Consider the following 24,686-nt stretch of genomic DNA (forward strand, 5'->3'; position numbering starts at 1 on the left):
CCAATCATTGACTGCAGTAGGGACACACCCACGCCAGTCATTGACTGCAGCAGGGACAAACCCTCGCCAATCATAGACTGCAGCAGGGTCATTGGGCTTTACACTATAAAGGAGCGCCGCCTGCTGGACAAGAGCGGGAATGCTCCTGCAAAGTCCTATAATGTCCATTTAACCCCGTAAATTCTGTAAATAGTTTATATATTTAATTTTTTGGCAGGATGAACACACAAAAAGGGCAAACAGCCCCACACATTACTGTCTCTGTGCGTTATATACTCATCATACTGCAGATATGGAGCTTGTAAAAAGCCGAAATATGGCCGAGGCAGGGACATGCCCTCACCAATCATTAACTGCAGCAGGGAGACGCCCTCGTCAATCATTGACTGCAGCAGGGACACACCCTCACCAATCATTGACTGCAGCAGGGAGACGCCCACGCCAGTCATTGACTGCAGCAGGGACAAACCCTCGCCAATCATAGACTGCAGCAGGGTCACGCCCTCACCAATCATTGACTGAGGCAGGGACACACCCTCGCCAATCATTGACTGCAGCAGGGACACGCCCTCACCAATCATTGACTGCAGCAGGGTCACACCCTCGCCAATCATTGACTGCAGTAGGGACACGCCCTCATCAATCATTGACTGCAGCAGGGACACACCCTTGCCAATCATTGACTGCAGCAGGAACACACCCTCGCCAATCTTTGACTGCAGCAGGGACACACCCTTGCCAATCATTGACTGCAGCAGGGACACACCCTCACCAATCATTGACTGCAGTAGGGACATGCCCTTGCGAATCGTTGACTGCAGTATGGACGCGCCCTCACCAATCATTGACTGCAGCAGGGTTACGCCCTCTCCAATCAGTGACTGCAGCAGGAACACGCTCTTGCCAATCATTGACTGCAGCAGGGACACGCCCTCACCAATCATTGACTGCGGCAGGGACACACCCTCGCCAATCATTGACTGCAGCAGGGACACGCCCTCGCCAATCATTGACCGCAGCAGGGACACGCCCTCACCAATCATTGACTGCGGCAGGGACACACCCTCGCCAATCATTGACTGCAGCAGGGACACGCCCTCGCCAATCATTGACCGCAGCAGGGACACACCATCACCAATTATTGACTGCAGCAGGGACACGCCCTCGCCAATTATTGACTGCAGCAGGGTTACACCCTCGCCAATCAGTGACTGCAGCAGGGACACGCCCTCGCTAATCATTGACTACAGCAAGGACATGCCTTTGAGAATCATTGGCCAGAGCACTGACACTCCCTGACCAATGATTGGCCGCAGCAGGGACACGCCCTTGCCAGTCATTTACTGCAGCTGGGACACGCCCTCACCAGTGATAGGTTAAGAGAGACTCCATAGAACTTCCTGTATGATGAGATGGGACCTGAAAGTGGAAGCCGGTGGGGAGCCCAGGAGGGTCAGAACACGAAATTGAGGAATTGGAGCATTGTGAATTGATTAGTTTAGTATTTTTAGTCTATTATAAGCTACTGGTAAAATAAAAATTACCGGTTGACAACCCCTTTAATTTTGTAGGCTGCAGATGTGACACTGCACGACGGTTCCATTATTGCAGCCGGATTGATGTTTTGGGTTTCGTTATCCATCCGTCCTATAACTGTGTCTATGGGCACCGCGCCGCCTTCCCCGCAGAGACCTCAGATTATCCTGACTATTGATCTGCCATTTGCACGGCGTCTCCCCGAGCTCCTCATTGTCACACTCGTCAGCGCGCTGCATTTTATCGGGCTGTTTGGAAAAGGTTTAATTTCAGCGGCTGCCATGGGATTTCCTTAGAGACCTTAAACATAAAAAAAAACTCGTAAAATCAAAAAGTCACCGGTAAGAATTGTGTTCAGCGGTTTCTGAGTCAAATACGTGGCAAATCCCTGCTGCCGTCACTTACTGGGGCGCACCATGCAGAGTACTGGCCCGATAGTGATCAATACTCAGCATGGTGCGACCCATTTATAGAATAAAGGATGCGCGAGCGCCGCTGTGCTCATTTCTACTCCATTTCTCAATACCCTCGCTTATCACTCCGCCTGTGTCAGGCTTTACTGCAGTGGCATTTTATTCAGGATTCTTTGGTATTGTCACATGGAGTTTAGTACAAAACTCGCCAACTGTCATGGCGGCATCAGGCAGGCAGACTTGGGCCTCAACCTGCAGTGTGCTGATCCATAGACAGGCTAGCAAGAGTCTGCTAGTCTGCTTCCTCCTTTAATCACATGTTGTGGGAAGACCTATCACATCTGCTCAACTCCTATTTATGCAGATGGAATCCTTCTACCCATGCCAGCTATAGTTTATTTTATGTCGTTATGTGAGGTGTGATGTCCCAGACTCTGGTGAGTTACATTGTGTCTATTGCTTGGAGCGGTTGTGGAGTTTACCCCTGTTTTTTTGCACTTCCATCCCGTCTGCTCATTCATAGACAGGGTAGCAATAGTTAACTTCTTCTAGACTGCTTGTTAGGCTTCTTTGATCACATGTTGTAAGGAAGCCAATCACTACCGCTCCTCTCATTTTTAGACTGGAGGAGATCTTCTACCAATGCCAACTATAGCTTATGCCGTGTTGGTCTGTGTGCTGTGGTTTCTCAGACTTGCTGGAGAAAGAGTTGCTTTGTGCTTGATGTTGTTGTAGCATTACCCATCATCTTGTTGTTTCCTCCCTGCTCTTATTTTCCTCCAAATCTCTTACTGTCTTATTCCTCAGTGTGTGCGTGTATGTGACAGAGGTTTGGTTTCCCATTTGTCTATTTCTGTAGGTTGAATCACACTCCTGGGGGAGGAGGTATAAGATCAGGGCTGGTCAGGAGCAGGGTCAGGAAGGAGACTCAGACATCTTCACCATTAGGGGTATCTCTGAGAACAGGGATAGCACATGGCCTCCTATCAGAGGGTCAGCTCAAGGGCCCTGGTTTCCCGCTATCTCCATAGTTACCCGTTACAGGGAGTTATTGCATATGGAAGAGCTGGGTGAAACGTATATGTTCACCATTACAGCTCTCTGACCGAACTCTCCCAGTTTTCCCGGTCCCTGTGTAAGTATGTGTTGTTGCATTCCTTATTACATGCAATATCAACTGCTACCACTAGATGTCTCTGTAGCACCAAAGACTATAAAAAGAGCTAAAAGGCAGGAAGTGTATTATTGTGTGGCTGAGGTCGCAACGCTGCAGACGATCAGGGATCCAGGTATAGAGCGTCTCCCAAATAAAGGGGGTAACACAGGCAGAGCTTTAGGGGGGTCCGATGCAAGAGAAGCAGCTGGAAAAACTTGCTTTATACCTATGGTTTACATAGCAGCTGTCCATCATCTTGGGCAGAACCTCACCTCCTTGGAGAGAAGTGATACCAATCTTTGTGCCTCTTCTAGTTTTGCACCATTTCTTTGGCCGGGTGACCGGGTGACCGCCTGCACTAATTGCTGCTTTTATTGCTGCATTTACTACATCTAGGAAACAAATGAGTAGAATTCATAAGGAATTGACCTGAGGACTCCAGTATTTGGGATTTTTTGTGCCACCCCCGGTTATAGACCTCCACCTGGACGCCCCATGACTTGGCATCGAGGCCGCGGCTCCCACCGGCCTCCCTGTAAGCACAGAGCAATTTGCTGTTCTTCCACAGAGCAGAATATCATTATTGCCAGTCAGCAATAATCGCCCATCTGCCGTGATTTACAGCGCGGCTCCCGGGCAGCCATCATCCTGAGTTATGAGAGTTATAAAGCACCCGTCCCAAACTCCCCGCACCTGTCGCTGTGTCGCCGGAGGAGCGGAGCCATCTCCATATAACTCCCGGGGATAATAACGGGTAATAACACACTCACACTCCAAACTTCATTCATCTTTATTGAGTTCCTCCAAATCCACCAAATAGCAAGGACCAGGGATGGAAAAAGCCTCGAATACAAGTACCATGCGCTATATCACTGCCACGTCACATAAAACCCAATCTTAGGGTCCATATATCAAACCCCCAGGGTTCTGCAATGATCATCAGCTCAATAAACCGCATGTCACCAATCCTCTGTGCAGTGCATCTTGCCCTAGGAGATGCTCTGCTGTGTTTTCTGGACTACTGAGCTGGAAGGTTGATTGACTAGGCAGTATTGCATGCTTATTCTGGGAGGTGTATTACCCAAGTGTTTCATCTTTCTGGTAATTGCTCAGCTTCTTTACAGAGCATGCTCCTACAGAACTTTGCCAGTTGTACATTCTGGTTCTGTAGTTGTGCTCTTGGCTTGCCTTCTGCATGTGTTATATATTTTTAATTATTATTATTATATATTTATTATATATTTGTTTTTTTGACCCCGGACTGTTGTTTGACTCCTCTCTTCCCACTCCCTGTTACTGTCGTGACCTCCTGACTTTAGACCTCAGACCGTTACCTGACCACGTCTCAGTTTTTTCTGAATCTATTACATGCCATCCTGGAATACTGACCCCCGGATCATGACCTGACAACGCCTCTGTGTTTTCCCTGTGTCCCCCTATTACCAGACCCCGGTTTTCCTGACTACTCTTCCATCTCTACTACCGATAAGTAGAGACTTGCATTACACTGCATGTGACCATAATGCCATTGTGCAAACACGGCCGTAAAGTGAATCACCTCGAAAAAGTGTGTAATTCTTAAACCACGGGTGACTTTTCACAATAATCTTTCCCGTATACATGATGAATAACACTATATCTGGCCATTATATGATTTGTATCCTGCATTAATCTCTTATTTTCAGTTGTCTCTGAGCTGGTGGGTGTAGACGAGCTGCTATGATGTCTCCTATTCACAACACACACACAGATATGGGAGATTTCTGCCCTCCGGTCTCATGTTCAAAATCATAAGCACAGAGGACATTACACAGCAGCACTGAGCAGTGTAGATGTGAATCCAGTTCTGAGGTGCGATAAAACACTTACTAGAAATCAACAACAGGATCTCTGTTTTTCTGCCTCTTTCTAGCACTTTTCTTCTCAATCCTCCCCTGTTCATGTAGCAGCTATAATCGATGAGCTGGAAGTTTGTCTTAACTTGAGTAGGATGAACTTTAGCAGCTTTTCTGGTTAAATGATGCATTAAGGAGGCAGTAGGAAGAGAAAAAGTGGCTCATAAGTGGAGAAAGAGGCACATTTCTCAGAAAAGATATATTACAAAAAAGATTAGCAGGACCCTGGTCTAGCGAGTTTAAGGCAGACCAGAGCACTGCAAACCTATTACTGACACACAGAGTTTTGCACAAACTTTGCAGACTGTCATGGCGGCATTGGACTCTGTTCAGGTTACAGATTCTGACGCTCCGTCCAGTGGTTTCTCTGGTGACTGGGATCAACACAGGAAGACTCGAGCGTCGACCTGCTGTGTGCTGATTCACAGGCAGGCTAGCAGGAGTTAATCTCTGCTAGTCTGCTTGCTCCTTTAATCACATGTTGTTGGGAGACCTATCACATTTGCTCCCCTCCTATTTATGCTGGTGGAATCTTTCTACCCATGCCAGCTATAGCTTATTCTATGTTGGTCTGTGAGGTGTGGTGTCCCAGACTCTCTGATGAAAGTTGTGCTTATGTAGTTGTACTTTTTGCGGTTGTGGAGTTTACCCCTGTTGTTTTGTTGCTTCCTTCCTGCTCTTATTTTCCTCCTGGTTTTCCTCTCTTGTTGTCTTTACCTATGTTTTGTGTTCATGCTGTGAGACAGAGCTTTTGTTGTTTTCCCTCGTCTGTCTTTATCTGTGTGTTTTCAACAGACTCCTGTCTCAATCAAATCAGGGTCAGGAAGGAGACTCAGGCCTCTCCACCATTAGGAGTATCACTGAGATTATGTATACCGTAGGGCCCCCGTAGCTTGAGGGACAGCTTAGGAGCCCTGGTTCCCTTCTATTTCAAAGTCATCGTGACAATGACATCCCTGGTGCCTCTTCTGTCTAGTAGACCTCCACAACATCATGAGTGTTTAATGATGCCGCAACATCATGAAGTCACGTGGGACCTAATCCGTGGCGGGTGGGGAGACCTCGGAACATATGATTTGCATGCCAGTCGAATATCACATCCAAGTTCAGCAAATCTTCTAAATTTGACTATCTAAATGGTGATAACAAGCCTCAGGTGCCAATAACGCTAAGCCCTGCCCCCGTAGATAAGCCCCACCCACTCAGAAAATCCATCCATAATAATATGGGAGGGGAACAGACCCCATTTTTTTCGACCTTGAGATTTGCAAAAAGTCTGACAAGGTAATGAGTGCCGGATCTTTCTTTTCTCATTCATTTCCAGGGTGACTGTCCCTTTAAGCAGGCGGATCGTCGTCCCCGTATGTCCTGAATTAACGAGATCGGAGAAATTAAAGTTCATTGTACAATGGGGTAAACTGTGCGCAGCCCTGAGCGCGGCTAACGGGGCTGTGCGGCTATCCGGGGAGCCCGCCAGGGAGGCCGCCCTGCCAGATATGATTATAGCCGCCAATATTCGCCTCCTAATGACCCCACATGGGCCGTACATCAAATTTATGCTGCATAAAAGCCTGAATCCGCTCAGTAATGCGCCGCCTTTGTTCCCGCAGAATGCAAATTTTACTAGTGAACAGAGAACGTTCCCTGAGGTCGGAGCCGGCAGAGATCGTTTGCTGTAAAAAATCATTTAAAATCGCCTCCGTAACCTCACGGACGCACCGGGCGATTACTGCAATGGAGGGTTTATTATGTTACTTTTTAATTTGCACTGGATATTAAAAAAAACCTTTACTTAACGGTGAATGTAACTCCCGCGCTCGTCATCGAAACGTTGTTCCTTATCACTCACTCCTAATTCTTCAAGTTTTTTTTAAACAGCTCTGGCCCGGAGCCCAGAGGCTAATGATTGCACAGGGGCTAATGATTGCACAGGGGCTAATGATTGCACAGGAGCTAATGATTGCACAGGGGCTAATGATTGCACAGGGGCTAATGATTGCACAGGAGCTAATGATTGCACAGGAGCTAATGATTGCACAGGGGCTAATGATTGCACAGGGGCTAATGATTGCACAGGGGCTAATGATTGCACAGCGGCTAATGATTGCACAGGGGCTAATGATTGCACAGGAGCTAATGCTTGCACAGGGGCTAATGATTGCACAGGGGCTAATGATTGCACAGGGGCTAATGATTGCACAGGGGCTAATGATTGCACAGGAGCTAATGATTGCACAGGGGCTAATGATTGCACAGGGGCTAATGATTGCATAGGAGCTAATGATTGCACAGGAGCTAATGATTGCACAGGGGCTAATGATTGCACAGGGGCTAATGATTGCACAGGGGCTAATGATTGCACAGCGGCTAATGATTGCACAGGGGCTAATGATTGCACAGGAGCTAATGCTTGCACAGGGGCTAATGATTGCACAGGGGCTAATGATTGCACAGGGGCTAATGATTGCACAGGGGCTAATGATTGCACAGGGGCTAATGATTGCACAGGATCTAATGATTGCACAGGGGCTAATGATTGCACAGGGGCTAATGATTGCACAGGAGCTAATGATTGCACAGGAGCTAATGATTGCACAGGAGCTGATGATTGCACAGGAGCTGATGATTGCACAGGAGCTAATGATTGCACAGGGGCTAATGATTGCACAGGGGCTAATGATTGCACAGGGGCTAATGATTGCACAGGGGCTAATGATTGCACAGGGGATAATGATTGCACAGGGGCTAATGATTGCACAGGAGCTAATGATTGCACAGGAGCTAATGATTGCACAGGGGCTAATGATTGCACAGGGGCTAATGATTGCACAGGGGTTAATGATTGCACAGGGGCTAATGATTGCACAGGGGCTAATGATTGCACAGGGGCTAATGATTGCACAGGGACTAATGATTGCACAGAGGCTAATGATTGCACAGGAGCTGATGATTGCACAGGAGCTGATGATTGCACAGGAGCTGATGATTGCACAGGAGCTAATGATTGCACAGGGGCTAATGATTGCACAGGGGCTAATGATTGCACAGGGGCTAATGATTGCACAGGGGCTAATGATTGCACAGGGGCTAATGATTGCACAGGAGCTAATGATTGCACAGGAGCTAATGATTGCACAGGGGCTAATTATTGCACAGGGGCTAATGATTGCACAGGGGTTAATGATTGCACAGGGGCTAATGATTGCACAGGGGCTAATGATTGCACAGGGGCTAATGATTGCACAGGGGCTAATGATTGCACAGGAGCTAATGATTGCACAGGAGCTGATGATTGCACAGGAGCTAATGATTGCACAGGGGCTAATGATTGCACAGGGGCTAATGATTGCACAGGGGCTAATGATTGCACAGGGGCTAATGATTGCACAGGGGCTAATGATTGCACAGGAGCTAATGATTGCACAGGAGCTAATGATTGCACAGGGGCTAATTATTGCACAGGGGCTAATGATTGCACAGGGGTTAATGATTGCACAGGGGCTAATGATTGCACAGGGGCTAATGATTGCACAGGGGCTAATGATTGCACAGGGGCTAATGATTGCACAGGGGCTAATGATTGCACAGGAGCTGATGATTGCACAGGAGCTGATGATTGCACAGGAGCTGATGATTGCACAGGAGCTAATGATTGCACAGGGGCTAATGATTGCACAGGGGCTAATGATTGCACAGGGGCTAATGATTGCACAGGGGCTAATGATTGCACAGGGGCTAATGATTGCACAGGGGCTAATGATTGCACAGGAGCTAATGATTGCACAGGAGCTAATGATTGCACAGGGGCTAATTATTGCACAGGGGCTAATGATTGCACAGGGGTTAATGATTGCACAGGGGCTAATGATTGCACAGGGGCTAATGATTGCACAGGGGCTAATGATTGCACAGGGGCTAATGATTGCACAGAGGCTAATGATTGCACAGGGGCTAATGATTGCACAGGGGCTAATGATTGCACAGGGGCTAATGATTGCACAGGGGCTAATGATTGCACAGGAGCTAATGATTGCACAGGAGCTAATGATTGCACAGGGGCTAATTATTGCACAGGGGCTAATGATTGCACAGGGGCTAATGATTGCACAGGGGCTAATGATTGCACAGGGGCTAATGATTGCACAGGGGCTAATGATTGCACAGGAGCTAATGATTGCACAGGAGCTGATGATTGCACAGGAGCTGATGATTGCACAGGAGCTAATGATTGCACAGGGGCTAATGATTGCACAGGGGCTAATGATTGCACAGGGGCTAATGATTGCACAGGGGCTAATGATTGCACAGGGGCTAATGATTGCACAGGGGCTAATGATTGCACAGGAGCTAATGATTGCACAGGAGCTAATGATTGCACAGGGGCTAATTATTGCACAGGGGCTAATGATTGCACAGGGGTTAATGATTGCACAGGGGCTAATGATTGCACAGGGGCTAATGATTGCACAGGGGCTAATGATTGCACAGGGGCTAATGATTGCACAGGGGCTAATGATTGCACAGGAGCTAATGATTGCACAGGAGCTGATGATTGCACAGGAGCTGATGATTGCACAGGAGCTAATGATTGCACAGGGGCTAATGATTGCACAGGGGCTAATGATTGCACAGGGGCTAATGATTGCACAGGGGCTAATGATTGCACAGGGGCTAATGATTGCACAGGGGCTAATGATTGCACAGGAGCTAATGATTGCACAGGAGCTAATGATTGCACAGGGGCTAATTATTGCACAGGGGCTAATGATTGCACAGGGGTTAATGATTGCACAGGGGCTAATGATTGCACAGGGGCTAATGATTGCACAGGGGCTAATGATTGCACAGGGGCTAATGATTGCACAGAGGCTAATGATTGCACAGGGGCTAATGATTGCACAGGGGCTAATGATTGCACAGGGGCTAATGATTGCACAGGGGCTAATGATTGCACAGAGGCTAATGATTGCACAGGGGCTAATGATTGCACAGGAGCTAATGATTGCACAGGAGCTAATGATTGCACAGGGGCTAATGATTGCACAGGGGCTAATGATTCCACAGGGGCTAATGATTGCACAGGGGCTAATGATTGCACAGGGGCTAATGATTGCACAGGGGCTAATGATTGCACAGGAGCTAATGATTGCACAGGGGCTAATGATTGCACAGGAGCTAATGATTGCACAGGGCCCCCGTGTCTTAGGGCCGCAGAGGTTTAGTCCTTTAATGGGGCAGAGCAGAGGGGCAATGACTGTATGGGGATATGTGTAACACATGCTGCACGTGATGAGTGCACATTCCTAGCACGGGGCATCGATGCTGCAGGTAAATGGAAAGGATGACATTTTACCTAGGCATATTATATGTCTATATAATATATATATATATATATATATATCTAATATGTAAAGCTGAGTGTATGTGTGTATGTATGTATGTATGTGTGTGTATGTGTGTGTATGTCCGCTAAAGGAATCCACATCATCGCATTTACAATCACAAAATTTTGCACAGACACCCCATGTGACTCAGGGAACGTCATAGACTATGTTTTGACGGGAAAACTTAACCCTGCGCTTTACAGTTACTCTCCAAAAAACCTGCCTCCATTAAAGTCAATGGAGCTGCAAGCTATTAGGTAATTAATAGCAGCTGTGAGTGGTTGCTATAGGAACAAAATAAATTATGTGTGAGGTAATAAGATGTCGGTGGGGAGACAGATAAAGAGAGACAGAAAGAAACAGAGAGAGGGAGACAGGGAAAGAGAGACAGGGAAAGAGACAGAGAGAGACAGACAGTCAAAGAGACAGACAGGGAAAGAGACAGAGACAAAGAAAAAGATAGGGAAAGATACAGATGGGGAAAGAGACAGACCTAGAAAGACAGACCTAGAACGAGTCATATGGGGAAAGAGACAGACGGGGAAGAAACAGACAGTGAAAGAGACAGACGGGGAAGAAACAGACAGTGAAAGAGACAGACGGGGAAAGAGACAGACCTGGAATGCGGCAGACTTGGAACAAGACAGACGGGGAACGAGACAGACGGGAAAAGAGACAAACTTCAAACGAGACAGACCTGGAACGATACAAACCTGGAACGAGACAGACAGGGAAAGAGACAGACCTGGAACGAGACAGATGGGGAAAGAGACAGGAGGAAAGAGACTGACAGATAGATAGACAGTATAGAAATAGAGTCTGGCTCACTTATATTAGTAGGTGCCTCCGAGGAAAATCACAGTGTAGCAAAAACAGTAGCTCGGGCACACAAAAGTTAGGAGTCTGAGGCAAAAAGATGTTTGAAAAGCAGTGAGCTTGTTTTTATTGATACAAAAATCCAGAAATTCCAAACGTTTCGGCCTCAACACATAGGCCTTCGTCAGTGAATTTCTATGATACAAATATACCGAACGGAAAATAAAATTAGTTTATTGCATAAAGAAAACAATGTATTCCATCATACATGTGTAATATACGAACATACCTAATGAAAGGGTGAAAGGCAAAATAAACAAGCTTCTAGGTACTGATAGCTATTCTATGCTAAAGAACAGAACATAATGTACCAATATTCTATATCATCGAACAGTGTTCACTAGAGGAGGTGACTGTCAATAAGGAGAACCACCATAAAGGATATTCAAAAACATATATAAAAAACATACCTACAGGGTCGTAGGGAAGAAATTTTAAGGATTCACATGTGTGAGATATCCATGAGAGGGAGTAAATGCCTAAAAATAGACAAACATTTTACTACCTTCAATCTTTTACCCTCCTCTTTTCCCCTGTGGGTTTTCTATTACCCATTGTGTGCTCTCTTCTCCTTTCCTTTTTTTCCTCTCCTTCTTCTTCTTCTATCCCTCTCTCTGTATTCTTCTCTCATCTTTTTATATCTTCACGGTCCTCCCAGGTTCATTTTATAACCTCTATAGCCTCTCACTTAGCTCTACATAACCCCTTCTTCATTTATGCCAGATGGATTAGTAAAATGCTTGTCTATTTTTAGGCATTTACTCCCTCTCATGGATATCTCACACGTGTGAATCCTTAACATTTCTTCCCTACGACCCTGTAGGTATGTTTTTTATATATGTTTTTGAATATCCTTTATGGTGGTTCTCCTTATTGGCAGTCACCTCCTCTAGTGAACACTGTTCGATGATATAGAATATTTGTACATTATGTTCTGTTCTTTAGCATAGAATAGCTATCAGTACCTAGAAGCTTGTTTATATTGCCTTTCCTTAGGTATGTTCGTATATTACACATGTATGATGGAATACATTGTTTTCTTTACGCAATAAACTAATTTTATTTTCCTTTCTGTATATTTGTATCATAGAAATTCACTGACGAAGGCCTATGTGTTGAGGCCGAAACGTTTGGAATTTCTGGATTTTTGTATCAATAAAAACAAGCTCACTGTTTTTCAAGCATCTTTTTGCCTCAGACTCCTAACTTTTGTGTGCCCGAGTTACTGTTTTTGTGACAGATAGATAGAGACAGACAGACACAGACAGACACAGAGATAGAGAGACAGGCAGAGAGATTGATACAGAGATAGACAGAGACAGACACACAGAGTCAGACTGACAGAGAGACAGACAAAGAAAGACAGAAAGACACTTAGGGGTACTTTACACGCTGCGACATCGCTGCCGATATATCGTCGGGGTCACGTCGTTAGTGACGCACATCCGGCGCCGGTAGCGACATCGCAGCGTGTAACACAAATGAGCGATGATCAACGAGCGCAAAAACGTGCAAAATCGTTGCTGGTTGACACGTCGTTCATTTCCATAATATCGGTGCTACTGCAGGTACGATGTTGTTCGTCGTTCCTATGTGTGACACCACTGGAACGACAAACATCTCCTTACCTGTGTCCACCGGAAAAAGGAGGAAGGAAGGAGGTGGGCGGCATGTTCCGGCCGCTCATCTCCGCCCCTCCTTTTCTATTGGGCGGCGGTTCAGTGACGCTGCTGTGACGTCGCTGTGACGCTGCACGAGCCGCCCCCTTAGAAAGGAGGCGGTTCGCCGGTCACAGTGACATCGCAGAGCAGGTATATGCGTGTGACGCTGCCGTAGCGATAATGTTCGCTACGGCAGCGATCACCACATATCGGCCATGCGACGGGGGCGGGTGCTATCGCACGCGACATCGCTAGCAAATGCTAGCGATGTCGCAGCGTGTAAAGCACCCCTAAGTTACTATCCCGGGCAATGCTGGGTACTACAGCTACGGTAGTACTATACACTATATATACCAACTCTGTGAATCTTTCAGACACAATGATACAATTCCTGATACTATAGCGCCACCTCCTGGTCATATGGTAGTTTTCATATACAGTCGTCGCCAAAGGTTTGTAGATTTACACAACTTTTGATTTTGAAAAAGTTTTCATCTTCAGTTTTTATAGCGGCAATGTTATTATTAGACTAATATAATAATTATATGATTATTATAATACTTTATAATATCATAAAGAGTGATCAGATGAATTGAAAAAAAATCACAGTGATTCCTTCCCATGAAAATGAACTTAATCACAAAAACCTAAATGCATTTCACCCCTGACATAAAATGAGTTGCTTATATCTTCTCATTAGTTTAAGAGAAAGGACAACGCAGCTGATATATCTCTGTTATTTTGCTTGGATTATAAGAGCAGATTGGTTTCTTTATAAAAGAGGCTGGTGCTAGAAATCATTGTCTTCTCCTGTTAACTAAGAAAACGCATGCAGTCATCAAAGGGGCTTTACAGGTAAGGGCATTGCTGGTTGTAAGCTTGTCCCTAAATCAACCATTTATGGGATCATCAAGAAGTCCAAAAAAAGGATCATTTGCTGTGATGAAGACCTTAGGGCCCCCAAGAAAGTCAAGGAAATGCCAAGACATTCTCCTAAAGAAGATTCATTCAGGTATGGGATCTGTTCAATACGAGCTTGCTCAGGAATGGCAGCAGGCAGGTATCAGTGCACTTATACCCACATAGTGAGGCAAAAGCTTTCTGCGTCTCTCCTGGTGTCAAGAAAAAGTTTCTTACCTTGCTTTTGGTAAGGAGCCACTTTATCTGTCTTATTATTTATCTGAGGCTTCCTGGTGATGTCTCCTAGGTCTTGGTGAGTATTAGAGATCGGAAACCTTCTAGCACACTGCGGTGCTTCCAATAAACCATGAAACCATGACGGGGGTCTCCAAAATAAGAATGGGACTCAGAATAAAGAAAACAAAACTAAAAACCAACAAGGGCGTTAAAAAAAAAAGAAAATGAAGCATTTGGTGTCAGAAGGGGGATTGTTAGTGTGAATGTGAAGCCCCTGGTAAACTGTTGTCAATCTTTTAAATCATACAGACTTAGGGGTGGTCTATATGTTATACCAGCATATGACATACATGTACACCCTACGCAGGGGGCACATGTGTGGGGCGGGCTCAGGGGCTGAGCCAACACTATACAAAGCAGATGCCGGATCATACAGATAACAGCAGCGACTGGAGCCGGCTCAAGACATTTCGAGGGTAACTGCTGACCCGGATACATGACTATTCTTCTTGCTACCATGCAAATAGAAAATGTGATGTTCAACATTATGTGGTGCCCTGAGATGCTAGTCACTAGGTGGTGCTAGATACTACTTGCCTGCAGTGGGAACGGAGAAGTAGTCAAACAAGCTAGGATCAGTAAGCAGGAAGAAACAACAGGACACAGGGAGCAGGCATAAATGCGATCAAGATACAGGCCGCGGATCAGGATACCAAGAGAGTATGCATAGGATACAGGGAGCAGGAGGAGACATGGTCAGGAGAAGGTCCGAGGTCAAAAGCCAGGAGGAAAGAACAAAGTCAGGGGGTGGGCGGAGCAGAGTCAACTACATTCCAGTGTTGAGAAGCCAAGATCAGATAACTGTACACAAACGGCATCCAAGAGAACTTACTGCAGAACTAGGAAATATGACTGGCAATGTTCCAGGCATGCATGAGCCTTCATAAAGTAGAGCAATCACCAACAACGAGGAGCATCTGAGAAAACCCCTCCCAGCACCAGCATAGGACCCAGTGCTAAGTAACAACCCATCCACAGGAGCTCAAGACAAGCAGCACAGCATCTAAACCTGCAAAACGCTCTGCGCGACGGAACAGGCAAGTACTGGCTTTGCAGAGAATGGCAGAACATAACAGAGCACAAGATGCTTTGCACAGCGGAGGGACCCCTGTGTAACCCCAGGTCCAATTCCCTTAACCTCCTGGCTCTTACTGAGACTTGGATTCAGCAGTCAGACACTACCACTGCTGCTGCTCTCTCATATGGTGGCCTACAATTTTCTCACACCCCTACACTTGACAACAGATCAGGTGGAGGTGTTGGTCTGCTGCTTTCCCCAAACTGCACTTTTCAGGTCATTACTCCTGTCCCCTCACTTATCTTATCTTCTTTTGAGGTCCACACTGTCAACTTTACAGACCCTTCTCCCTGCAAGTAGCAGTTGTGTATCGCCCTTCAGGCCCAACCAGTCAGTTCTTGGATCATTTCGCCACCTGGCTTCCATATTTCCTAGCTTGTAACCTCCCCACTCTTGTCATGGGGGACTTTAACATCCCTATTGATGATCCCTTCTCCCCAGCTGCCACTCATCTTTTATCTCTAACCTCCCCTCTTGGCCTTTGACACCTAAATAACTCTCCTACACATGAAGGTGGGAATACGCTGGACCTGGTCTTCTCCCGTCTCTGCTCAGTGCATGATTTCACTAACTCCCCTCTCCCACTCTCTGACCACAACCTGCTTTCATTCTTAGTCAAGAGCTGTCAACCCACTCAGGACGCCCCCACTTACCTCCCATATAGGAATATACACACCATTAACACCCAGAAACTTCTGAAGAAGTTGCAGTCATCACTTGCCCCAATCTCCTCCTTCACCCTACAGAACACCCTGGATGAAGCTGCTACTGCTACATGCAGAGCAACTCGGCGCAGACGGCAGCAGCCCTGGCACACGTTGCAAACACGTTTTCTCCAGCGGTGTTCCAGGTGTGTTGAACGTCTGTGGAGAAAATCCAATCTTATGCTCAAAACCTACAATGCTGCCCGTCACCTCTCCAAACAAGCATACTTTAACACCCCCATCACCTCTCTAGCCAACAATCCTAAACGACTCTTTGATACTTTCCATTTCCTCCTCGGACCAAGAGTTCTGGCCCCAACCACCAACCTCAGCACCGACGTGGCCAATTTTTTTAAGGGACAAATTGACCATATACGCAAGGAAATTTCCTCCCAGTCTCATAACACCACACATTGTCTGCCCTCCTACACTTCATCTAGCTCACTTTCACTCATTGATCCAGCCACAGAAGAAGTTACTAGGGTCCTCGCATCTTCTCACCCTACTACTTGCACCAGTGACCCTATTCCCTCACATCTTCTTAAATTTGTCACCCCGGCTGTCACCACTCACCTAACGAAAATATTCAATCTCTCTCTTTCCTCTGGTGTCTTTCCCTCCTCCTTCAAACATGCCAGCATACACCCATTACTTAAACAACCAGCCCGGGACCAAAACTGTGCCGCTAACTACAAACCTGTCTCTAATCTCACCTTCATCTCAAAACTCCTTGAACGCCTGGTCCACTCCCGTCTAATCTGCTGTCTGTCCGATAACTCTCTCCTCGACCCTCTACAATCCAGTTTCCGCTCCTTACATTCTACTGAAACTGCTCTTACTAAAGTCTCTAATGATCTACTAACAGCTAAATCTAATGGTCGCTACTCCCTGCTGATCCTCCTGGATCTCTCTGCTGCATTCGATACTGTGGATCACCAGCTCCTCCTCACTATGCTCCGCTCTATCGGGCTCAAGACACCGTTCTTTCTTGGTTCTCCTCTTACCTCTCTGACCGCTCCTTCACTGTATCCTTTGCCGGATCCTCTTCCTCTCCTTTTCCGGCTCCGCTTCCTCTCCTCTTCCCCTTACGGTCGGGGTTCCTCAGGGTTCAGTCCTAGGCCCCCTCCTGTTCTCTCTGTAAACGGCCCCTATTGGACAAACAATCAGCAGATTTGTTTTCCAGTACCATCTCTATGCTGATGACACCCAACTGTACCCATCTTCTCCTGACATCACCCCTGCATTATTACAAAATACTACCCATTGTCTGTCCGCTGTCTCCAACATCATGTCCTCCCTCTATATAAAACTGAACCAGTCAAAAACTGAACTTCTCCTGTTTCCTCCCTCCCCCAACCTTCCGAAACCCAATATTACCGGTACCATTTCTGCTTGTGGCTCTACCATTACACCCCAGCAGCACGCCCGCTGTCTTGGGGTTATATTTGACCCCGATCTTTCCTTCACTCCCCACATTCGTTCACTCGCTCGTTCATGTCACCTCCACCTCAAAAACATCTCAAGAATTTGTTTTTTTCTTACCGTTGACTCTGCAAAACTCTTACTGTCGCTCTCATTCATTCTCGCCTGGATTATTGTAATTCTTTACTAATTGGTCTCCCTGTTACTAAACTCTCCCCTCTCCAATCCATTCTGAATGCCGAAGCCAGGATCATATTCCTCTCCAACCGCTTCACTGACGCCTCTGCTCTGTGCCAGTCATTGCACTGGTTGCCTATCCGCTACAGAATCCAACATAAACGTATCACTCTCACTCACAAAGCTCTCCATGGTTCTGCCCCACCCTACATCTCCTCCCTCATCTCTGTCTATCACCCCACCCGTCCTCTCCACAGTGCTGCACCACCCTACATCTCCTCCCTCATCTCTGTCTATCACCCCACCCGTCCTCTCCACAGTGCTGCACCAGCCTACATCTCCTCCCTCATCTCTGTCTATCACCCCACCCGTCCTCTCCACAGTGCTGCACCACCCTACATCTCCTCCCTCATCTCTGTCTATCACCCCACCCGTCCTCTCCACAGTGCTGCACCACCCTACATCTCCTCCCTCATCTCTGTCTATCACCCCACCCGTCCTCTCCACAGTGCTGCACCACCCTACATCTCCTCCCTCATCTCTGTCTATCACCCCACCCGTCCTCTCCACAGTGCTGCACCACCCTACATCTCCTCCCTCATCTCTGTCTATCACCCCACCCGTCCTCTCCACAGTGCTGCACCGGCCTACATCTCCTCCCTCATCTCTGTCTATCACCCCATCCATGCCCTCTGCTCTGCTAATGACCTAAGACTGACATCCTCAACAATTCGAACCTCCCACTCCCGTCTTCAAGATTTCTCACGAGCTGCGCCTATGCTTTGGAACACACTACCATGAACAATCCGATTAATCCCCCATCCCCCGATTCTCCCTCATTCACCTTTTGTGTCTCCCCTATTTCCTCATAGACTGTAGCTTACGAGCAGGGCCCTCACTCCTCCTGGTATCTTAATTTTGTTATTTTGTATTGTCTCATATTGTCTGTACATGTCCCCTCTGAATTGTAAAGCGCTGCGGAATATGTTGGCGCTATAGAAATTAAAATTATTATTATTATTATGTACAGGGATTAAGGGCTGGAATGTATTTATGGTGGAATGATAGTGGGGTTTGTGCAACGATCAGGTCTGAAATCAAAAACTGACAATAGACACAAGGGATGGAACCAAGCGGAGATCTAAGGTCCACGACCACCAGAATCGGCAGGAATCTTAGGTTTGTATTTAGCTAAAGTGCACGGAAACCATGACGGGGGTCTCCAAACTAAGAATGTGCCTCACAATAATGACAAAGAGCAGCGGCCTGGTATCAATCACTTTATTAGGTCACATGGAAACAGAAGGATCCGTCCAGTGACACAGGAATAACATCTCTATCACATCCATGAGTTCTAGGCTTCGATGGTCACGCTGCTGTTGGTCATCCGGACTCCAAACCAGCCCTTCCAAAAACGCGTGTCTTTCCCACTGTGTGTGAACTTGATGAAGCGCACTCCGGGGCCGTAGTTCCAGAACGTATGTTTGATCTGCAAAATAACCATCAGTCAATATCCACATTGTCCCCACGATTCTACAGACGCAGCACATAGTACAGGACATGTCCGCCTCCTCCATATGGTCAGCGCTTCTCACCTGTCTCCAGGAGCCGTCCGTGCTCGGGATGGTATGGTACTTGATGTTGAATTCTCCGATGACCTCACGTGTACCGGACAACAGCTGCACGCTCAGATCATACGAGCATCCACAGCCAGTATGAGCTGCATGCCTGAAACCAAAAGGAGGTGTCTGAGCCGACCACCATTACTGCCCAAAGCTTACCCAACTTCCCCCAACTCCTCACTGGTGAACCTGTCTGGTAACACACCCCATAGCCATAGGCGGATAACAATGAGGGCAATCTGGACTACCACTCAGGACGTGGTGCTCTGGAGGTCCATGGCCAGATTGCCCTCATCATAACAATTTGTGCGCCGCCATCAGTGGCATATATGTATGGGCAGGAGGCTTCCTGGAGCTCCACTGCCGGCAAGACAGAAGGTCAGCGCAGCCCCAGGGAAGATCTGGCTGCCTTTTCTGTTTTACTGTGATGTGTCAGCGCGATGTCGCCATCCGGCACTGGAGCCATCATGAACGCTCCAGCCGCAAGAAGAATTGGAGCCCCAGAGACAGGAGCAGAGAGCCAGCAGAACGGAAGAGAGGTGAGACTGTGTATGGACTCATACTGTATATAGGGGTGCTTTGTGAGGGCTCATACTATATATAGGAGGCTATGTGTTGGCGCATGCTGTATATAGGGGCTATGTGAGGGCTCATGCTGTATATAGGGGCCATGTGAGGGCTCATGCTGTATATAGGGGCTATGTGAGGGCTCATGCTGTATATAGGGGCTATGTGAGGGCTCATGCTGTATATAGGGGCTATGTGAGGGCTCATATTGTATATTGGAGGCTATGTGAGTGCTCATGCTGTATATTGAAAGCTATGTAGGGGCTCATGTAGTGGAAATATGAGGACTCATAATGTATATAATGGCTCATACTATATATAGGAGGCTATGTGAGGGCTCATATGGTATATTGGAGGCCATGTGAGTGCTCACTATGTGAGGACTCATTCTATATATAGGGGCTACGCGTGGGCTCATTCTGTGTATGGGAGGCTGACTGGGGCCTACACCCTCTAAACTACCCGGGTCCTGGCTACTCTTATTCCACCGCTGCCCATAACAGATAATATTGGGGGGTGACAGCTGCTTGTAGGGGCTATAATGACCACATAACTGACTGTCACCCATCTTTCCTGGACACAAATCATCTCACCATTCGCTGACCACAATGTGGGGTTGGGCGTCCAGCTTCTCCTCGGTATATCCTTCCTTGAGGAGATCGATCACTTGGGATTTACTGCACAACCTGAGAAGGGAAGAACAAATATGTGAAGGGTTTTGTGCCATTATTTGAACAGTGCCGCGGCAGTGCACAGGTTGTGTGGTATTTTTATCCCGGAGCACCTCCTTGCTTAAAGCTTATACTAATACCACTGCCGCCTGCCATAATAACCAGACTCTGGATCTCATCTGTTTCCATGTCAGAAACTTACCCAAACGATGTTACAAAGAACTTCCCATGAAATGGAATTTGCCCATCGTCTGGGAGATCCTCCACTTTCCACCCGTCTCCGCCATTCTGAACGTCTTCCCAGTGTTTTAGCCCCTCTGTACCGGAGAATACACAATATACAGTAAAGCCAAAGAGGTAAATACAATGGTGGAGCCGTCATCGCCTGCTGTGCCGAGCCACACACAGCGCAGACCGGTAAATCTGTTACATGAGGGAACATCATAATCTGTGGGAGCACTATGGGGGCGTCTTATGTTTGATTGGGGAAACTAAGTGCATCATAATGTTTTTGGGGATATCATCCTGTGAAGGTATCATGTGAATGGGAACAAAATGTATGGAGGCATCATACTGTGTGGGGGAGACAGTGTGGGGGCATCATACTGTGTGCGGGCACTGTGGAGGCATCATACTGTGTTGGGGCACTGTGTCAAGGGAGGAATTTGCATTGAAGACTGCTAATGGAGTCCTCATTTGGGATATCCAGAGACGGTGCCATATTAGCTGTATATCAGTGCCAATATATATATATATATATATATATCAATGTATATAAGACAAAGAACACAGACATGCTCTCTTTTCAGCCAGCGTCACCAACTGAACTAGTTTAATAAGATAGATCCAATTATACCGTAAGCATGAATAACCTTGAAGCTAACAAGGAGTGCTTTTCACTCCCCATTTTCTCACATCACATTGCCTGCCTCCCGTACATTCCTTCTATGTGAAAATTACTGATAACACTTCTTACAGCTTCACATTCTGGCTTCATCATCTTTGGTTAACTCCTACATGATTATACAACTTTGAATTATACTATAGGTCTGTGCAATGGCGACATAGATAGATAATTATACAACTACATCTACATTTTGATTATTTATATACACAGATATTCTTATTACATTTAAACAAACATACTACAGCTCATGTGACCTCCACAGGGGCATCATACTGTGTTGGGGCACTGTGGGGGCATCATACTGTGTTGGGGCACTGTGGGGGCATCATACTGTGTTGGGGCACTGTGGGGGCATCATACTGTGTTGGGGCACTGTGGGGGCATCATACTGTTTTGGGGCACTGTGGGGGCAACATACTGTGTGGGGGCAGTGTGGAGGCATCATACTGTGTGGGGGCAGTGTGGAGGCATCATATTGTGTGGGGGACATTGTCGGGCATCATACTGGAGGGGGATACTGTGGGTGCATCATACTGTGGGGGGACACTGTGGGTGCATTATACTGTGGTGGGGCACTGTTGGGGCATCATACGGTATGATGGGAGACACTGGAAGCATCATACAGTGTGAGGGGACACTGTGGGTGCATCCTACTGTGGGAGATACTGTGGGACATCATACTTTTGGGTGATCATTCTGTGTGGGGGCATTGTAGAGGCATCATACTTTGGGGGGGTATCATACTGTAGGGGGACACTGACTGTGGTGGCATCATACTGTGGGGGGCACTGTGGGGGCATCATATGGTGTGGGGGGGACACTTGAAGCATCATACAGTGTGGGGGTGACACTATGGGTGCATCATACTGTGGGAGGTACTGGGGGAGCATCATACTGTGGGGGTACGGTGGGGACATCATACTGTGCGGGGACAATATGGAACAATCATATGTGTGGGTGCATCATAATGTGGGGGGGCTCTGTAGGGCATCAAATGGTGGGGGGACACTATAAAAGTATCATATAGTGTGGGGGGATACTGTGGGTGCATGATACTGTGGGGACACTGTGGGTGCATCATACTGTGTGTGGGGCACAGAGGGGGTCATCTTTGAGACACCATACTGTGCAGAGATCATGTGTGGGGACACTGAGGAGCTTCACCAGGGGAACCATTTCTATGCAGCATAAAAATACACGTCTTCAACACTTATTTGCTATTCACCTTCTCCGCAGGGGTTCTTGATCAGATTCTTTGGCATTTTCTGCTATTCTGGGATTCAGCGTCTAACAATAATCTACACAGGTTGGAAGGAAAGGGTTAACAATTAAACATCTGAATATCGCTCTTGATAATTCTCGCTCATGTCTCTGCTCTTTTATGTCTATAGTAACTCATGCCTGTACTATATATAAGACGCGGCATTAGAGATTTATGAGCAGATTTTAGAGGTGAAATGTTGCAAAATTACTGAAGGCAAATATATAGCAAATATACATAAAAACACATGGAAATCATGGAATTTGCAGCTTGGAATATGGCGCACCCATACAGTCAGAAAAATACAGTATAATATGATATGGAGCGTCCAGCAGTCTCTTCTTACCCGGCCGTGCTGTTTCTTCCCTTCTTCTCCTCTTTTCTTTCCTTCTCTCCGTCTTTATATTTTCCATTCTCCTCCTCTTTATATTTTCGTTTTTAGCCTTTGACCATAATCTGTGCCATCGTGATTGGTTGTTACATAGGATGATTGTGCCATTTTTGATATGTGTTTTCCAAGAAATTATTTCCGCCTTTGGAAATTTCATTTTCTTTTTAAAAGGGGAAGAGTTCATAAGATGGAAGCCGCACACTATATGTGTCACATCTCAAATTTACAACCTCGGGTACACACGGTTTATGCGGGTGTATGAGAGCGAAATAACTGGGGGCATGATATGATTTGGATGACCTTTGATGCAGCGGAACTTTCTACAAGTATTGCCCATGAACAAGGGTAAAAAGGGGTCGCAGAATTACAACAGATTATTTAATGCCGATAGCTCAACATCAATTTATGGTAGATACATGACTCCGGAATGTCTGACTAAAGGCGTTACCATTAACCATTAACCAAACGTCCCCTATCCACTAAGACTCTTATCTAAAACAAAAACAAATACTGCGTGACATTGGATATAAAAGGCCACAGCAGCCCCATTTTATTAATAACAAAGCATAAACAATATAACATTTCAAATCTTTATTGAAGAACACCCGAAAAAGGAGGGGGGGGGTTAACTGAAGGTTAACAAAACTGTTTATTGCAACATCGGCCCACCTCCTGACCCTCAGCCGCACCACACCGACTCGAGAGCACCTGGCCAGATGTTGCCCACATCATGTCCCGCTGACACTCAACCCAGCAAGGACCCGTTTCACCAAACACTTGCACCACTAGAGGTAACCCGCTCTAGCACTGGGTTCCGTCCTCTCTTCTGTGCAAACCCCCACCTTCAGACACCCCCCCCTCCTTTCCGCCACTGCGACAAATCACGATCTTCCTCTTCTTCTTTGCCGACGTTGAATCTACCATCAGGGCGGGCAAGCAGGAATGATTCAGAACACCGTCCAGGTAAGAATGCCCACCCTCACCCCTGGCCTTACCTATATATACACACACGACCCTCTCTAGCACCATCCCTGGACCAATCAAACTGACCCTTAATCCTAGCTGCCCCTTTAGTTCCACTCCCAGCTTTCATGTAAGACTAAACTATACTTTACATTTAACCCTTTATTAACCCTCTGGCCTAGCATCCCTCCTAGTCATGCTGCCCTCCCTTGAGCCCCCCTGGGATAGCAGTCCAGGCTATTCCTTGACTCCGGAATGTCTGACTAAAGGCCTTACCATTAACCATTAACCAAATGTCCCCTATCCACTAAGGATCTTATCTAAAACAAAAACAAATACTGCGTGACATTGGATATAAAAGGCCACAGCAGCCCCATTTTATTAATAACAAAGCATAAACAATATAACATTTCAAATCTTCATTGAAGAACACCCGAAAAAGGAGGGGGGGGTTAACTGAAGGTTAACAAAACTGTTCTTTGCAACATCGGCCCACCTCCTGCCCTCAGCCGCACCACACCGACTCGAGAGCACCTGGCCAGATGTTGCCCACACCATATCCCGCTGACACTCAACCCAGCAAGGACCCGTTTCACCAAACTCTTGCACCACTAGAGGTATCCCGCTCTAGCACTGGGTTCTGTCCTCTCTTCTGTGCAAACCCCCACCTTCAGACACCCCCCTGCTTTCCGCCACCGCGAGCGCGCATGATCCCTTGTGCGCGCGAGTCCTCCCACAAAACCAACGCCTTCTCTACCCCATCCATAAGCCCCAATGCCCATATATCAATGCCGACTGAATTCAA

The 24,686-nt window shown here is 46.9% G+C and overlaps 1 protein-coding gene across 1 annotated transcript; it reads right to left on the minus strand.

The window, feature by feature from the left end:
• Window positions 1-18,765: 18,765 nt before the first annotated feature.
• On the minus strand, window positions 18,766-22,980 carry LOC142255695 (F-box only protein 2-like). The gene is made up of 6 exons (XM_075327142.1): window positions 22,874-22,980; window positions 22,492-22,564; window positions 20,562-20,676; window positions 20,282-20,374; window positions 19,095-19,227; window positions 18,766-18,988 (listed from the first exon to the last, which is right to left on the minus strand). The coding sequence occupies exons 2-6, from the start codon at window positions 22,526-22,528 to the stop codon at window positions 18,854-18,856; spliced, it is 513 nt and encodes a 170-aa protein (XP_075183257.1). The 5' UTR covers window positions 22,529-22,564; window positions 22,874-22,980; the 3' UTR covers window positions 18,766-18,853.
• Between the last annotated feature and the right edge of the window lie 1,706 nt (window positions 22,981-24,686).

The sequence above is a fragment of the Anomaloglossus baeobatrachus genome, chromosome 11, assembly GCF_048569485.1.
Source record: "Anomaloglossus baeobatrachus isolate aAnoBae1 chromosome 11, aAnoBae1.hap1, whole genome shotgun sequence".
NCBI lineage: Eukaryota > Metazoa > Chordata > Amphibia > Anura > Aromobatidae > Anomaloglossus > Anomaloglossus baeobatrachus.

Excerpts from the sequence above, each read along its gene's own strand:
- LOC142255695 (XM_075327142.1), bottom strand. The coding sequence starts at position 22,528 with ATGCCAAAGAATCTGATCAAGAACCCCTGCGGAGAAG. Across the intron at positions 20,677-22,491 it reads CAAGAACCCCTGCGGAGAAG|AGGGGCTAAAACACTGGGAA; the intron begins GTGAATAGCAAA and ends TCTCCGGTACAG. Across the intron at positions 20,375-20,561 it reads TTCTTTGTAACATCGTTTGG|GTTGTGCAGTAAATCCCAAG; the intron begins GTAAGTTTCTGA and ends TTCCCTTCTCAG.